This window comes from Crinia signifera, chromosome 7 (assembly GCF_055691185.1).
Source record: "Crinia signifera chromosome 7, ASM5569118v1, whole genome shotgun sequence".
Taxonomy (NCBI): domain Eukaryota; kingdom Metazoa; phylum Chordata; class Amphibia; order Anura; family Myobatrachidae; genus Crinia; species Crinia signifera.
The window spans coordinates 164043941-164063100 of record NC_139223.1 but is presented as its reverse complement, the minus strand read 5'-3'; the positions used below and the strand labels follow the sequence as shown (position 1 = coordinate 164063100).

At 44.7% G+C, this 19160-nt stretch overlaps 1 protein-coding gene across 1 annotated transcript; it reads left to right on the top strand.

The window, feature by feature from the left end:
* The first annotated feature begins 12552 nt into the window (after positions 1-12552).
* On the top strand, positions 12553-18930 carry LOC146021262 (gamma-crystallin 2-like). Its single transcript, XM_083155056.1, has 4 exons — positions 12553-12567; positions 13145-13241; positions 17461-17735; positions 18655-18930. The coding sequence occupies exons 1-4, from the start codon at positions 12553-12555 to the stop codon at positions 18928-18930; spliced, it is 663 nt and encodes a 220-aa protein (XP_083011182.1).
* The last annotated feature ends 230 nt before the right edge of the window (positions 18931-19160 follow it).

Sequence of the window (19160 nt, the reverse complement as noted above, 5' to 3'; positions counted from 1 at the left end):
TATAAGTTACTTAAAAGAGATAGAAGCAGGCTAATTAATAAATGATAGTAAGTCGGGAAAAAGTAAACAGATAGAGGAAGCTATGAGGACGGAGACAAATGAGAAGTAGGGCAGCTCTGTGGTATAATGGGTCTGATTCAGAGGTGGACACAGCTCGGGTCATGGCTGCTTCTTTGTACACAATCAGGGGCGGGCTGGGCCGGGGGGCAGAGTGCCATGTGCCCCCCAGGCCGCTCTGGATGGAGGGCTGCGGGCCGCGGCCGCCTTACCATTGTTGTTCTGCCGGCGGCCATGTTCCTGTAGCCTTTTAAAATATGAGTCTGCGGCCACAGGAACATGGCCGCCGGCCTCCACAGCTACGTGGAGGAGGGCCCGGCCGCCTGTTCCCTCTCTCTTCCAAGCAGTGCCAGACGCTGGGTGTGGACGTCATGACGATGACGCCTCCCACCCATGCGTCTGCACAGGAAGTGGAGCCAGGCACTGAGGAGTGAGGACTCAGGAGGCACTCTGCATACTGGACGGCGGGCTGACCTGGGGCCGCAAATCTAGAAAATCAGGGAGCAGCAGGTCTGCAGGAGGGAGAAAAGTAAGTGACAATAGAACTCACAAATTAAAAAAAATATATTTATGCTGTTTCCTGTATAATAATGCCATGACACCACAGGCTGCTCCCCCTGTATAATAATTTGTGTCATGGCATTACTATTATTATATTATACAGGGGGAGCAGTCTGTGGTGTCATGGCATTATTATTATTATACAGGGGGAGCAGCCTGTGGGGTCATGGTATTATGCCATGACCCCACAGGCTGCTCCCCCTGTATAATAATAATGCCATGACATTATTATTATTATACAGAGGGAGCAGCCTGTGGTGTCATGGAATTACTTTTATATTATACAGGGGGAACAACATGTGGTGTCATGGCATTATTGCATTATGCCATGACACCGCAGGCTGCTCCCCCTGTATAATAATAATGCCATGACACCACATGCTGCTCCGCCTGTATAATATAAAAGTAATGCCATGACACCACAGGCTGCTCCCCCTGTATAATAATAATGCCATGACACCACATGCTGCTCCGCCTGTATAATATAAAAGTAATGCCATGACACCACAGGCTGCTCCCCCCTGTATAATGTTATAAAAGTAATGCCATGACACAAATTATTATACAGGGGGAGCAGCCTGTGGTGTCATGGCATTTTATTATTATTATACATGGGGAGCAGCCTGTGGTGTCATGGCATTACTTTTATTATACAGGGAGAGTGGCCTGTAATGTCACGGCATGATTATTATACAGGGGGAGCAGCCTGTTGTGTCCTGTCTTTTACGCAATGGAGCAGCCTGTGGTGTCCTGTTTTTTTTACGCAAGGGTGTAGCCTGTGGTGCTGTGTTCTTTACGCAGGAGAGCAGCCTGTGGGGTCCTGTTATTTATTTATGCAAGAGAGCAGCCTGTGGTGTCATGGCATTATTATTATACAGAGGGAGCAGCCTGTGGTGTCATGGCATTACTTTTATATTATACAGGGGGAGCAGCATGTGGTGTCATGGCATTATTGCATTATGCCATGACACCACAGGCTGCTCCCCCTGTATAATAATAATGCCATGACACCACAGGCTGCTCCCTCTGTATAATAATAATGCCATGACACCACAGGCTGCTCTCTTGCATAAATAATTAATAACAGGACACCACAGGCTGCTCTCTTGCGTAAAGAACACGGCACCACAGGCTACACCCTTGTGTAAAAAAACAGGACACCACAGGCTGCTCCATTGCATTGCGTTGTATGCGCTACTTATGGGCTACTTATGCGCTACTTATGGGCCAGTGCTCTGGACTTGCCCCCCAGGCTAAAATTTGCCAGCCAGCCCCTGTACACAATGGATCTGAGAAGATATGATAATGGTGCAGGAGTCGCCTTTGGTAATGACAGAGATGCCCATCGTTGGCTTCTTAGGATTAGCAATAGTTGTTGTCATCTCTCTTCTGCAAAGAGGCTAAAACTCAGCATCGAAATAACCTTACACCACAGGGTCTCAAAGTGGGTCCAAAGTGGATCCACACAGAATCACAAGTAAAATAATTAACTCCACCTGTGGATCTTTTAAAATGTGTCAGTGAGTAATGAATGCACCTGTGCTCCTACTGGGTGACCTAGAAACATGAACTGTGTGAGGAAAACTGCCTTACACAATACCCAGAGTTGTCAGGCAATACTCACAACCAGTGGCGGCTTCAGAGGCAAGGGTTGCAGCACAGATCAAAATTCAGTTTGGAGAGCCACACCCACTGCTAGTGAGTCATCTTGGAATGACAGTGGGTGTGACTTCCGTATTTGAATTTTGGACTGTGCTACAGCCCCCACCCCTGGAGCCGCCACTGCTCAACATGTAACCCCTAAACAAGACAGCCCCCCGCCTCCTGGTTTACCCTTAGTCAGCCTCCTGTTCTCTGAAACATAAGCAATAAATATCACAAAATATGAGCAAACATGTTTTCTGTGGCACATTTGTAACTTTTCTAGTCTCCTGAAACATCGGGTGGTACTCCCAGCTCCGGGGAAAGTCTCCCGCATCCTACTGCTAGATGCCTTAGGCAGCCATACTACCTCATCCGCCGTGATTCATGATTTATTGTGTCATTGTTGCTGCACCCCCTGCTGTACAATGCTGGTAATCTCATGGGTGTGTTTATGATGATGAGTACCTGCTATCATAACCCTGCACAGCCTCCTATACAGCACCATGATGACCCTGATCTGTCTCCTTTGCCCCTCCATGCCCCTGATCTATCCCCCACTGGTTGACCTTGTTGTTTCCCACATCCGGATAGTGACGAAAAGTAGTCTTGTATGATTTGTAACTTACTTGGAACTCGTTGCAGATTTCCTGGATGTGCTCAGCTTGCTGTAATGTCTCTGGGACGATGCTTAAAACTTGGTCTCTAAAAAGTAGGATGGAAAAAAACCGTAAGATTTACACCTGCACCACAATCTACAGTAAGTAGCCGTGCCAGCTTGGTGGTTACATACATACAGTAGGCACAGTGAATGCCAGGAACATATTAGTATTATTATTGATTTATACTGTATGTATATTAATGAATAAGAAAATCCAACCAACACAGGGCAAATACAGCACACCCTTCAATTGTGTTTAACCCCTTTTCTGCTAAGAGATTTTCTGTGCTTGTTGCCAAGGGGAACAATTATTGCTCGTTGCCAAGGGGGACTCCCTCCCTGCCCTTCCACTGCCTGCTCTGCCTGGCTGAGCTACCCGCCCTGTCCGCAGCTATTTTCACTTAAGTCTGCCGCTAGATCGCTAGCCAATAGGCGCTTGCAATCCAGCAGCCATCAATGTTGCTTCTGATTAGCTGCTGGAACGCAAGCACCTATTGGCTAGCAGTCTGGCAGCAGAGTTACTAGCGGTGGACAGAGCAGGGAGCGGGCTGCACGGCTCCGGGGGCCCTTTGATGTCTCGGCGCCCGGAGCTTGTGCTTCGCCGGCTCCCTACGCCTCTGCATTAGATGGGGATAAATTGGGATGTTAGTCCACACCCTCTGCAAACTAACCACACCCCCTCCACAGAATAGACACCCCCTTCCTTGGCCAAATCAGGTCCCTGGGCAGGGCAGTGTACATGATGTTTAATCCTGCTCCAGTATATACATAAACTGTACACTACATTTAATTCTACTACTGATATGCACCACATTCATTGAATTGATCCTTTTACCTTAGTAGTTTTTAGACATTCTAATACAGTATTATGGGCCAGTGTAAATTATATGCAGTGATTTACCATGCTGGGAAAAATATGGTATCTTCAAGCTTTAACGCCCAGGGTTATTTAATTACAGCCCCAATTCCCCATATAATGACCCATATAATGCATATTAACCTTGAGGCCACGCGGACCTTTGTTTAATACTTACCAGCCTTGAGTACGGGCGAGATGATACAGTATATAGCCTAGAATAGGAATTCCCTGCAATCAGGGCCGCCACTAGTAATGTTGGGTCCTGGGACTGACCTTCAGCCCTGGCTCCCAGCGGCACACAACCCCCCCCCCCCCCCCCCCTGCATGTGCCGGCGCACCCCCCCCCCCCCCCCCCCGCCCTCGCATGCTCCGGCACCCCCCCCCCATCGCATGCTGGCACCCTGCCTCCCCATTACTAATACTTACTAGAAGTGGCGGCGGTGCGGCATCCTCCCCCCCCCCCCTGGGACTCAGAGCACTCACTGCACAGTGCAGCCTGCAGAGCCCCTCTGTATCCTAGGCTCGGCGCTGTGCAGGCTGCACTGGGTATTGTGCGCGCCTGGCCGTCGGCGCCGGGTGGGGGATACTGAGCGGGTGCGGGGGGTGGTGCCATGCCACTGTGGGAAGCTGCCCGGGCCCCTGCAGAGGCCGGAGCCAGGGGCAAACGCAGGATTTTCAGAAGGCGGTTTCCAGAGGGGTGGAGCAAAGCACGGAGATGGACACTTAGGTGACCCAGTATATGCTGAGTCAGTTAAAGTATTATAGATAGACCATATGTATATAAATAATAATAATAATAATAATAATAATAATAAAAAATATATAAATATATATATATATACACACACACACACACATATATATGTATATATATATATATATATGTATATATATATATATATATATATATATATATATATATATATATATATATATATATATATATATATATATATATATATATATATTAGTGTTGGGCACGTTAACGCGTTAATATCGCGTTAACGCGCCAGCACATTAACTGCGATTAAAAAAATTAACGCAGTTAACGCGCGGGGGGAGGGGGGGGGGGAATCACTGCAGCGGCAGCGAGTGGGGAACAGGGCTGGGTACAGTACCGTTTTTTAACGGTCTGTACCGGCAAATTCAACCTGTACCGAATGTACCGGTTTTCTTAAATAATTGACAGCCGGGCAGAGAGCGCTGTCTGTGCGCGCTGCCCGGCTGGATCTAGTCTCTACCTTTAAGTGAAAACAGTAGCAGCAGCCTGGTGGTGACCCGGTCCCTGCCCTGCTCCCCTCCGTCAGTAATATTATCAATTCCCCTTGCCTGGACGGCCGCGAGCCAATAGGAGCTTGCGGTCTGACAGCCAATCAGGAGCGGCTGCCAGATCACAAGCTCCTATTGGTTTGTGGCCGTCCAGCGGCAGGAGAGTTGAAAATACAGATGGACTAGGCTGCTGCTCTTGCTGCTAGGACCTGCTGCAAGGAGGACAAACGCCCCTTTTGTGAGTGCATTACAGAACTGATTTTGTTTGTGTACACTGCAGAGTACACAAATGCCATGCTTTAGAATAATCACTTTAAAGGGGGGTTGGAATGAAAGACAGCATATTATGTATACAGTATACCCTATAGAAATACATCAGCCCTGCAATAGTACACTCTATATAAATGCATCAGTCCTGCAACAATATATGTCCCCAGACTTTGTACTGTATACAAGTGTTGTCATGTAAGACAATGGAATTACCTGCATATGTGTCTCTGGCACTGTGGGGGCATATGTGTCTCTGGCACTGTGGGGGGCATATGTGTCTCTGGCACTGTGGGGGCATATCTGGCACTGTGGGGGCATATGTGTATTTGGCACTGTGGCAATCCCCCTTGGCAACGAGCATGGAACCCCTGGCAAGGAGATTTTAGGTAAGCGGCACTTATGTCCTATCAGCGCGATTAATCACAGTTAATCGCAAAAATTTCATGAGATTAATCGCGATTAAAAATTTTAATTGTTGCCCACCTCTAATATATATGTATTTATTTATACATACAGGGGTGTCAACAGCAGTGTAGACCCCTGGGCATAGCAATGTATTAGGGCCCCTACCGATCCTCCAGCGGTAGGGGTGGGGGAAGCTTTGATGTCCCGCGGGTGTTAGGGGGTATTATATCAACCGCTCAGCATGTAGGGCCTGGATCAGTAATTTCCACTAATTACCCCTTTACTGCACAGATGGTGGGAGATGGGGTGGGAGAAGGGGGCATTGGGCTGAATGAAGGGGCCCTGATACATAACTTCCAGGGTTGTACAGGATGTTTAATATGCAGAGGGGGGTGTATAGTGCAGTGGGCTTATTATTCATAATTTTCTGATATCTCCAGTTCCCAGAAATAGATTTCTTATATTTAATGGAATTAAAAACTAGATAATTCCATACCTCCCAACTGTCACGATTCCGTCGGGACAGTCCCGATTTTCGGGTCCTGTCCCGACGTCCCACCCGCGGCAGGCATTGTCCCGCTGCGGGGGGTGGCAGTTGGGAGACCCCCCAATGTAGTAGAATAGACGCTGTGCGCATGCGCACAGCGTCTATTCTCGTATGAAAATGAGGTCGCGGCTAATTAGCATAAGCCGCGCCCTCATTTGCATACGCCACGCCCCCTTTTCGGACGCTCGCGCGGCTTCGCCGCGCGAGTGTCCCTATTTCTTAACATGAAAAGTTGGGAGGTATGTAATTCCACCTACCAAATGCTATTAGGGGGACTAGGGGATCAGAGTTGAGGAGGCAGAGCAATCTGCCAACGAGTATATAAAACTACATACCAGGTGTGTGGAGCTGGAGCAGTAACCAGCTGCTGGAAGGCTGATATCTCTGGTTCTCGGAAAAGTAGAGACAAGCTACTAGTGTCCATCAAAGGGCGAGAGTCCCAGCTTTTGGAATATACCCTCAGAAAAACTCTACGTCAGACAGAACCTGAAATATCTGACTGGGAAGAGCAATTAACAGGCTTGGATGGGGACCACTGCTTTGAAGTCAGATATCTCCGGTTCCCAAGGGCCGATTTTTAAAATTCTTGTACCCATGGAAAGAGGGGCCCCTCAGCTTTCAGCCCAATGGGATCCCGGGACAGCTGTACCCCTGGCACCCCCCTGTCGGTGGCCCTGCCTGCAATATACCCAGATCTGGACAAGCCAATGGGGTACGGGGGAAACCCTCTCAGATTCCAGACCGCTCACTTGAATTATACATTACTAGTTAAAAGCCAGTCAAAATGATGGCTCAGTCCCTATTTGCGCCGACCTCCATTTTCTATCCTTACTGCTAGGGATGGCCATTGACCATCGATGATTTGAAATCATTGATGGTTTATGGCCGATGTTGAATACTTTTGCCATCGATGTGGGAAAAACAATGCATCTATGGCAAAGGAGAACCGATGTTTCCTTTTTTTTCTCAAGGTGCCGGGACACGGAGCAAAGCTCTGCCCCCTGACACCAGGAAATCCTGCCCCTGAGTTCTTATTGGCCCACGGGCCCATCGGTCAAACATAATGGTTGACCATCGATCGCTAAAACTATCGATGGTTATCCATCAGATAATTTAAGGCTATTAATGGTTGGTTACAGAATCGCCATCGATGGCAACCAGCGATGGTGACTGCACCGCTGGCCATCCCTACTCACTGCTCCCTCTCTCCATATCCAGCAAGTTTGAAACAGATCATTTTACTTTCACTTTCTGTTAAAGGAGTACTGTGGTCCATCGAGTGGCCTCTAGTGGTCACTGGCGGTACTTCACCTCAGAGGTGAATAAGGTGTATTGTCTACAGTGCATTGTATACATCTGGTACATTATCCTGTATGCATAGCAGTATTTACTAGATATATTTATCAAGAGGCCCTGACCATGCATTCTCTAATTGGCAAACCAATGTGGTGGCTGACCACACCCACTGTGGAGACTGGCCACACCCCTAAACAAGCATTCCTCCGGTAACCCTTCATGCCCGGTCCCACACTGTATATGCTCAATAGACAGGTACCCGCAGGATTTTTCTATTACTGTACCTTGGTTATTATAAGCAATCCTTGACCACCAACCGTGACATTCCTGCAATGCCACGTGGCACCTTGCACACATTTGGAAACCACTTTTTTTCCCCTGTATTTATTTATGAGTTATGTTTAAGTCTTACAGTACATCATCCCTTTTCCCCATTTAACAGCCCTTCTCGTCATGTCATGCCACGGTCTGTCTCAGTAGAGTCTCTTTTGTATCAAATAGCAACTTGTTTGCAAAAAGGACGCACAAGCGGCTTCTGCCGATTTATATGATATGCGGCATGCCTATATTCAGTGGGTGATTGCGACTGTATCTGCCTACGAAATGCTACATTACACGGTTTTCCGGGAAATGCTACAAAAAGCTGTGTCACACTGTTTTCCAGGAAAACACCAACAGATTCAGCTGCAGTCAAACACAGAATATAGGCATGATGTATATCATTTTACTCAGCAGAAGCCGCTTGTGTGTACTTTTTACTGTGTTTTGTAAACACACTTCTTATCAGAAAAAGTTGCAAAACAGATGTCAATCGCTACAGAATCACACCGAGCTCATGTGTTATGTATAACACAACTTGTATCACATGGAGGATAGATTAAGTGGACACATCTGTATTAAGCTATAACTGTAAAGTTAGCAATTATGCTGATTGGTTGCCAATGGCAACATCGCATCTGAAATAGAACTCATCTTCATAAATTTCCCCCTATGCCTATGTACTAAGAATACACAACACCAAGCAACACATTTTCGATTTTACTGATGCCCCCTCATGCATATTGCCCAACTTACCCATTATAATGGACTTTTACAGACAAGACCTCCGATGCTATGGTGCACATAAACCACATAAGGCAAGGCAGGACCTTCATCCTGGTAACGCTGGCTCCCTGTGTCCCTCACACGGAATCCCGGCATCTAACTTGGGATCTTGCCTAAAACACACAGCGCTGCTCAGATAACACTATCTGCGCCCATCCCATTGGAATGACATGCATATAATAAATTCTGAGAATGTCCCAGTAATTGTCTATTTGGCACTTTATGAACTTCTAACAAACTTTATAGATCAAGTTATGTTAACGCTGCAAACAAGCCCAGATATTCCTGCCTACAGTTATTTGTAGGAGATAAAATAACTGCAAATAGGCTACGCTAAAATAACAGAGCAAAAAAAGAAAATAAAGTCCTATTCCTCTGGGTTTCATATCTGATGTCAGTAGTCCAGGATCGCTGGGCTGCACCCTAATGATGCACTAAACATTCAGGGGAAAATAATGTGGTTCATTTTGCAGACGTCTATTTGCTTCTGCCTCATTAAATATCATTCTGCATCGCTGCACTGTGACTGTAGCTTTCATAGGAATGCTTGTGGTTGCTGGAAGAGACTGACCCACCAGAGAGAAACAACCAAATAGGCTTGTGAGAACGCTCCGCAAAAGCCCAAGTGTCAGAAGGCTCCGTAACAGCTCTGATGTCAGCCATGTTTCATTTCAAAAAGTTGCGGGAGACTCCTGGTTTTACAGGAAATCTCCCGGATACCTGGAATCCCTCCCGCATCCTATTCACTTCCTGGTTAAGTGGGCAGAATGGGAGGAAATATAAGGAAACTGTGGTCCTCAACCAGGGGTAAGAGTTTGTTTTCTATGGCAATATTGTCTTTTTTTTGCCTGGTTCTCTATGTATATGTACTAAGCACATCTCTATACAGTGAGGGGTGGGGCCTAATGATACAAACAACCCAGCCCCAGACGGATCTCGTGTTTGGTTTTGGTCCTGTATCTCCTTTGACATCTGTATTTTGTTTTGCCAAAACTGCCGAAGCTGGGTTTTGGGGGTGCCGGATGGCTGACAGACAGTCGGGATTCCGACAGTCCTTACACTGACATCAGAATCCCGATGGCCACTGGCTATTCTCCCTCGTGGGGGTCCACGACCCCTATAGAGAGAGAATAGAATCAGAGGCAAGCTTAGCCCGCAGTGTGGCGAGTGCAGTGAGCCCACACGGGGATTCGTTGCGCTCCCCCCTCTGTCTGAGTCCGGGCAGTCAGGATCCTGACGTCGGGCTAATGGCTGTCGGTGTGCTATACTACACCCAGGTTTTGGATCTGTATTAAAAAAATTTCAATAAAAAAAATTGCTAAAATCACAGAATTGTGGCCTGTGTATGTTCCTACGGTATTAATTAACCTCGATAGCATTAATTTCCAGTCAATTGTGACCCTCACATCTCAATATTTTACATTTTTTACCAATATTGACCAAAGGCTGCAGTGAGCTGGAGGGTGACACTGAGCAGCGGCACAAATACGCTGCACATTACGCCACACAGTATTGTACATTTGTCATGATAAGCCACGCAGTAGTACCATTATACTGCATGTTACACCACACAGTAGTACCCTTATACGTGATACACCACACAGTAGTACCCTTATACGTGATATACCACACAGTAGTACCCTTATACGTGCTATACCACACAGTAGTACCTTTATACGTGATACACCACACAGTAGTACCCTTATACTGCATGTTACACCACACAGTAGTACCCTTATACTGCATGTTACACCACACAGCAGTACCCTTATACTGCATGTTACACCACACAGTAGTATACTTATACTGCACGTTACACCACACAGTAGTACCCTTATACTGCATGTTACACCACACAGTAGTACCCTTATACTGCACATTACACCACACAGTAGTACCCTTATACTGCACATTACCCCAAACAGTAGTACCCTTATACGTGATACACCACACAGTATTATCCTTATACACCATACAGTAGTTTCCATATACACCATACACCACACAGTAGTATCCTTATACACGTTACACCGCACATTAGTACCGTTATACAGGATACAGTAGTACCCTTATAAATGATACATCACACAATAGTATCCTTATACATGTTTCACCACACAGTAGTATCCTTATATGTGATACACCACACAGTAGTATCCTTATACACCAAACACCACACAGTAGTATCCTTATACACGTTACACCACACAGTAGTACCCATATAAACGTTACACCACACAGTAGTACCCTTAAACAGCATGTTACACCACACAGAAGAACCCTTATACATCATACACCACACAGTAGTACCCTTATACACCACACAGTAGTACCCTTATAGTGCACATTACATCACACAGTAGTACCCTTATACTGCATGTTACACCACACAGTAGTAAACTTATACATCATACACCACACAGTAGTACCTTTATACTGCATGTTACACCACACGGTAGTACCCTTATACTGCACATTACATTACACAGTAGTATCCTTATACATCATACACCACACAGTAGTACCCTTATACTGCATGTTACACCACACAGTAGTATCCTTATACACATTACACCCCACACTAGTACCTTATACTGTACATGATACACCACACAGTAGTACCCTTATACATGATACACCACACAGTAGTACCCTTATACTGCACGTTACACCACACAGTAGTACCCTTATACTGCACGTTACACCACACATTAGTACACTTATACATCATACACCACAAGGTAGTACTCTTATAGTTTACAGGTTACACTGTTATTCATGATATACCACACAGTAGTACCCTTATACATGATACACCACACAGTAGTACCCTTATACGTGATACACCACACAGTAGTACCCTTATACGTGATACACCACACAGTAGTACACTTATACGTGATACACCACACAGTAGTACCTTATACACATTACACCACACAGTACCCTTATAAGCGAATAAATGGGTCGGAGAAATTTAATTAGTAAGACAAATTAGACAATTTGGGATTGTTTATGCTAGAAAAGAGACGTCTAAGGGGAGACATCAGGGGCAAATATAATGAACTGTCAGGCACCCTCTTTGCTTTGAGGAAGGACACGTGGGCATGAGTTTAGAATAGATGAAAGAAGATTTTGTACCCTTAAACGAAAAAACTTGTTTATGGTCAGGGCAATAAAATTGTTTAACTCTCTTCTTGGAGAAGTGGTGTTGGCAGAGACTATAAATTATTTTAAAATAATGTTGGACAATCATCTATTGGGCACAAGCATCCAGGGGTACAAATAACAATTAAATCTGTATATAATTAAACATATTTCAGTTATATAAGGGATGAAGCAAATAGCTCATGCACTTTAAGAACAAAGGTTGATCTTGATGGACGCAAGGCTTTATTCAGCCTTAACAACTATGTAACTATATAACAATGTAACTATATACACCACACAGTAGTACCCTTATACATGATAAACCACACAGTAGTACCCTTGTACATTTTACACCACACAGCAGTACCTTATACTGTACATGTTACAACACACAGTAGTACCCCTATGCATGTTACACCACACAGTAGTACCCTTCTACATGATACACCACACAGTAGTACCTTTACTGTACATGTTACACCACAGTAGTTCCGTTATTTATGATAAACCAGCCAGTAGTATCCTTATACATGATACACCACACAGTAGTAGCCTTATACTGCACTTTACACCACACAGTAGTACTTTCCTTCCTCCCTCACCCCAAGCAGCACACAACAGGGTTACAAAAATTTCTGTAAGGATATATGTTATATCTGGGGCGCTGTGCAATGTGCTGCCTTGTCAAGCAGCTTTTACTTAAAAAGGGGGCATCACTCCCGAATAGCAAAAATGGAAGGAAAACAGGTAAGTAACTGCGCAAATCACCAGTTGTCAATCATAGCAATACACATTTCATAAAATAAAATTCAACACATACATTAGAATTAAAAAAGACAAAATAAACACAATTATGGCAGTTTGAAATATGATAAACTTGGCTGAAGAGGTAAGTTATCAGGGAGCGCTGGAAGATTTGGAGACTTAAGGAGAGTTCTTGTGCCTGGAAGGGAATTCCACAGCGTGGGTGCAGCCAGAAGAAAGTCCTGCAATCACCCCACGCTGGTAAGAAAACCCTAGAATAGAAATGGTCATTGTCATGTAAACAAACCTTAAAATTTTCAGACATTGTTGCAAAAGTCACGAAACTGTAACCTAGGAAGGACTTTAGATGCAATTTACTTTGTGCATTTATGCCGTCGTTGCAGAATTTTATCTTTATCACTGTGTTAACCTGCTGCAATCAGGGAAATACAGCTGCGGGGCCAATCTACTTTACAATAATCCTTGCTACAGATAAGTGGTGACCTGACATTGTGATTGTTCAACTTTATACTGTCACTATTTACTTACAACAGTATTGTGTTTGTGTTACACATTACAGCTGCTTAATCCCATGGCGCAGCGCGTTCCACCAAATGTAATCCGACGGCGCAGCGCATTCCACCATGTGTCTGCAACCCAGATCAGCAAATCAGATAGTGATTAGGAAATCGCCACTGGCCTGATCTATATCTTATTAAGGGCCAGATGTATCAAGCTTCAAAAGTGATAAAGTGGAGAGTGATAAACAATCAGCCAATCAGATTCTAGCTGTCATATTTCAAACCCAGCCTGTAATATGACAGTTAGGAGCTGATTGGCTGGTTTTCTATCAAGAATTTTTTCTTGCAGTGCCTGACTGATGAACACATCTCCTGGTTTTAAGGGGACTTTTCCTGGCACTTATAGAGATTGTCTAATTGTTGAAGTACGTAAATCGGTTACTATTACGGGCCACCTAAAAACTGTCCCCTTCCGGTGAAGGCTTGGGGATAAGCCTACTGCCTCCTTGAATGAGTAAAGGACCTGTGTACCATTGGTTTGATAAAAGTTTTTATGGCTGTTGAAATATTTTTTCGTGCACAGGATTCCGTATTCAGTTAGAAGGGGCACGGAACGGAATATATAGGGCTATAAGCATCCAGCCAGACAGCGCCTCTAATTAAAACTTGGATATCCTGACCAATTCATTCAAGGTCTTCCGATTGTTTTTAGTTTACCCCTGAGGGAGCCTCTTAGTGGACGAAATGCATCGGGGGTTACAACAAGTTCATGGATGTACAACAAAAAGAACTTGAAAATGTTTCATCCAGCTGAAAGACTTAATAAATAGATATAAATATATATATATATATATACACATACATATACATGCACATATATGCGTAAGCATATATACACACATATACAAACACACGCTAGAAACAATGTATAGGTCAAAAAGTTAAAATTTAACCCCTTCACGACATATGACGTATATATACGTCATATTTCGGTTGCGGGGGAATCAAGCCAGCTCACGGAGTGAGCTGGCTTGAAAGAGAGCAGGTAATGGCTGTATATTACAGCCAGGTCCCTGCTCTCACGGCCACGAGCGGCGAGTTCGCCGATCGTGGCCGTTTAACCCTTTAAGCACCGCGGGCAAAGCGCCCGCAGTGCTTAAATAGCTGATCGGAGGGGGGGTGCCCCCCTCCGGCGCCGATCGGGGCCCCCCGCAGCGAGATCGGAGGGTGCCGATCGGTTGCCATGGTAGCCAGGGGTCTAATGTAGACCCCTGTGCTGGCCGTGTATGCATACCTATTACATCCTGCCTCAGGCAGGATGTAATAGGAAGTGCATAAAATCACTACGTTCAGCCATAGAGCTCTATGGCTGAACCTAGTACAGGCGATCGCGCCCCCTAGTGGTCAAGTACACTAGGGGGCCTTGTAGTAAAAGTAAAAAAAAAAAAAAAATAAAGTTTAAAAATAAAAAAAAAATAAAAAAATATTAAAAGTTCAAATCACCCCCCTTTCCCCATTTCCCAAATAAAAAAAAAAAAAAAAAAAAAAAATAAACATATTTGGTATCGCCGCGTTCCTAAAAGTCCGATCTATTAAAATATAACATTAGTTATCCCGCACGGTTAAAGGCGTAAACGGAAAATAATCCCCAACGCCAAAACTACGTTTTTTGGTAGCATCGCGTACCCAAAAAAAAATAACTAAAAGAGATCAGAAAGTCGCCCATATCCCATAATGGTATTAATTAAAAAGTACACTTCAGCCCGCAAAAAATGAGCCCTCACCCAGGTCCGTAGGTGGAAAAATAAAAAAGTTATAAGCCGCAGAACATGGCGACGCAACGCAAATTAGAAAAACCGTAAAAGTTGCGATTTTTTTTTTTAGTGGTAAAACATAACGAAAACTATATAAGTTTGGTATCACCAGAATCGTAACGACCCATAGAATAAAGATAACCCATAATTTTAAACGAACTATGAACTCCAAAAAAACCGTAACCAGCGCAAAATTGTGCAATGGCGTTTTTTTTTTTTTTTACCCCACATTGAATTATTTCCTGATTCCCCAGAATATTATACGGTATAGTAAATGGTACCATTACAAAGTACAACTTGTCCCGCAAAAAAAAAGCCCTCATGTGTCTATATAGCCGGAAAATTAAAAAAGTTACGCTTATTTGAACGCAAGGAGGAAAAAAAAAAAAAAATTACCTTAAAAGGCAATGTCGTGAAGGGGTTAATTAAACATATATTCACTGGCCAGTGATACTTAACAATAAAAGACAAATATGCACATTTAGTGCCTAGTGATTATGTTGAATTAAAGGAATAGCCGATGGTTGGTAAATATATGGCCCTCCTGAGATGGTTATGTCCAGTTGTTGTTATTGGACCAGTATGTAGACACTTCTTTAAGACACCAATTAGTGTAAAAGAAGGTTTTTTGTATTGATTGTCCACTGTCTGGCCAGACAATACAAACACCAATATTGGGTGTAAAAAAATAATAACAATTAATTCAATGATCTCAATAGCCACTGGCTGCTGATTGTCCAGCCACTGTTGAATGCAGTGCTGGATACGAGTATAACAGTACTTGCTTTTCATGCAGGCAGGTATGGGGTTATGTTCTGGAGCTCCAGAAAAGATGGTGGAGGTAGTATAAAGTCGTATGACGCGTTTCTCCGTCTCCAATAAGTTGTCAGCGGCTTCATCAGATGAAGCCGCTGACACCTTATATTTTATACAATAAGTATAAAACATGTACAGTAGTGGAGTCCTGTTGGAGAAAGTGGCTATACAAATTAAACTTACTTACTATAATTTACAGATTGAGCGCAAATAAGGGGTCTGATTAGAATATATATATACTGTATATATACATATATGTGTCACACGCCGCCGCAGCGGCACCCGGTGGGTACATTACTCACCCGTCCATGCCCGCTGACCGCTAGCGTGTGTGGGCTCCCGGCTTGTGGACGGCGGGCGGCGGAGGCTTCTGGCGTGAGGACGGCAGCGGGAAAGGCTGGGGAGTGCAGCACTGCCTCTGTGTTTGGCGATGCCGGGAGGCCGGCGACACCATCTTGCTTTAGGGCAGAACTGGGATTGGGCCAGGTCAGGGGTCTCCGCCCACTACTATCCTGACCGCCAATGGCAGCCGCCCTCTAGGGATATAGCGGATCTGCCTAGGGCTGTTCAGGGTCAGTACAAAAAGTCTTCTGAGCTGTTCAGTTCTAATAGATGACTCCTGACTCTCCTGGTGTCCTTGTCTCACTGCTCTGCGCTCAGACTATTGACTGCCTAGGACCCCATCACTCTTGTTCCAGCCAAGCCCAGCAGCCAGCCCGTACTTCCGAGCTACCGGCACCACCACCTCCCAATTCTATTCAGAGACTCATTATCCATCCTCTTTCAGTCCAAAGGATCCAATTGTGCCCTCCATCGTTACCATCTTCTTTCCGGAACATCATCACTACCAATCTTCCTGCCAGCCTCATTACCCACTTTGACTTTCTTTCAAAGACATTGCCTATAATCATTTCAAGTACCTTGCAGGTGTTTTTCTGTTTACCACTAACTGCCACTTAAAGAAGTATTTAAGTGAAGTTGTCAGCTACAGTATATGAAATCCTTCATTAAACCTGCACGTTTTAATCCTTCATCTTCTGGTCCGTCTCCTGAGCATCACACGGCTTCATCCAATCCTTCACCAGTGACATATATGTATAAAACAAAAAGATATAGAAGTGCGCTCTATACAATGTTCACCACATTATAATGAATGAAATAATAGATAAAAATGTAAACACATAAAACAAAAATGATTGATTCCATTTTACAGCAGATTAAAATATTCACTTTTCACAGAATGTAGATACAACACGTGTATGGCTTCATTTCATGAGAGAAATCCCATGTATACACACACACACACACTGTATATATTCTTCCATTCTTATTTCACAGTGGACACATCACTTGTGACCCAGTTGAAGCCTGAAATTAATGGCCAACATTGCTGACATCGCTCTACATCGCAGCGTTACAAAAGAGACCCTAATGTATTATTTGTGTACTATACAAAGCCATGCGGTACAGAAACAACACAAAGAACCACACACAATACTGCAGCATAAAGGAACTCGAAATTCACCCTACTAGACAGATTAAACCCTCTATTGTTCAACGTATGCAAAACAATCACGAGACGCACTGAATATAAACCCTGGCGCATTGGCTCCCAGCACTCCCAGATTACACACACGGAGAGCCTGCCGGTACAATGGGAAAGGTAAATCCCTATTATGGAAAATATAGGACATACATGAATTCAAATGACTAGATCACTATAGAATCACAACCAGTCTTCTGAGCTAACATCTCTTCTTATCCAATATTCTTCCAGATCATCTTCTACGAGGACAGGAACTTCCAGGGCCGATTCCACGAGTGCAGCTCCGACTGTTCCGACCTGCACTCCTTCTTCAACCGCTGCAACTCCATCAAAGTAGAGAGTGGGCCCTGGATGGTCTATGAGCACCCCAATTTCAGGGGCTACCAGTACTTCCTCAAACGGGGAGAATACCCTGAGTGCCAGCACTGGCTGGGGTACAACGACTCCATCCGCTCCTGCCGCGTCATCCCACAGGTGGGTCCTAAAATAGACACAACTGTCAATAAGAGCAATAATTACTGAAATACTGGATCCTATAAGCACTGATACAAAGATAGATAGAAATAATGGGGTGATTCAGACCTGCTTGTAGTGGGCCTAATACGATCCCCTGAAGGATTTTAGGGGTTTGCGCATGCACCTACAGCAGACCTTGGTGCATTGTGAGAGAGGAGGCGGCCCATGCGCAGCCTGTTCCATCTAGGCCTCCTCTCAGCTGGGAGTAGCACCGCACAGAAGAGTACGAGCTTAAACGCGCTCAAATCCATCTGCACATATCTCCAGAAATATGTCGCAGAGGTCATTTACTTTGTTGCCAGCAGCAGCATTGTGGAGTCTGAGCACTAGAGCCCTCAGCTTCCACTGCGTTTGCGCAGATATCTGGAAAGAATGTCGAACCGGGCATTTTTCCGGCGGTTTGCACTACGCTGTCACCGCTGGACTCTAGATGGCAAGTATTAAACCCTGCTGAGCAATATCTTTCAAACAATCGTGTAGTGTGTAAACTCGATGTCATGGATGCGCGCTCCTGCGTTAACGATGCGTTCTGTCATCCTACACGAACATGCGATACAGGTAGTACATCGCTTTCCACTAAATCACTCCTCCCAGCCACTCTCCCACCGGGTCCTTGCCGCCGCTACTATCGCCCAATGTACACATTGCATAGTGTGTGCCTGACTTGACCTGTGAATAATTTCTAGATAATTATTTCTAGATACTGTAAACGATGAGGGCTCTGTATATTAGGATCGGTGTTTACTATGTTTTCCTAAATGTTTACAACCTTTCAGTCTTGTTCTCGTTATTGATGTGCAGAACTCCTGTATACCGTAATATTCATTAGTACACCTTTGCCGTGTTCTATTCATTCTCCTGCTATTTCTCACTTTAGCACCAGGGAACATACAGAATAAAGGTGTACGAGAGAGAAGATTACAAGGGACAGCTTATGGACCTTACCGATGACTGTCCCAATCTTCATGAGCAGTTCCGCTACCAGGACATCCAATCCTGTAATGTGTTTGAGGGACACTGGGTTTTTTATGAAGAGCCCAACTACAGGGGGCGCCAGTACTACGTGAGACCCGGAGAGTACAGGCGGTTCAGTGACTGGGGAGCTGGGAGCAGCAGGGTTGGATCACTGAGACGCGCCATGGACTTTTACTGAAGAATAAAGAATGAGCATTTCATTAAATAAAAGCCTTAACACAGCGTACTGTATGCAGTGCTATTTTGTAGGAAAATAGGTTCAGGAACTGTGGATGGGACATAAGTGGGTGGTGATGTGGGCGGAGCTACCAAAGGGGTGGGGCATCAACTGTTGAATAAACTTTTTTATTCTTTTTTACACATAAGGCCCTCAGCAGTGCCATATATAAACAATGCCCCCAGCAGTGC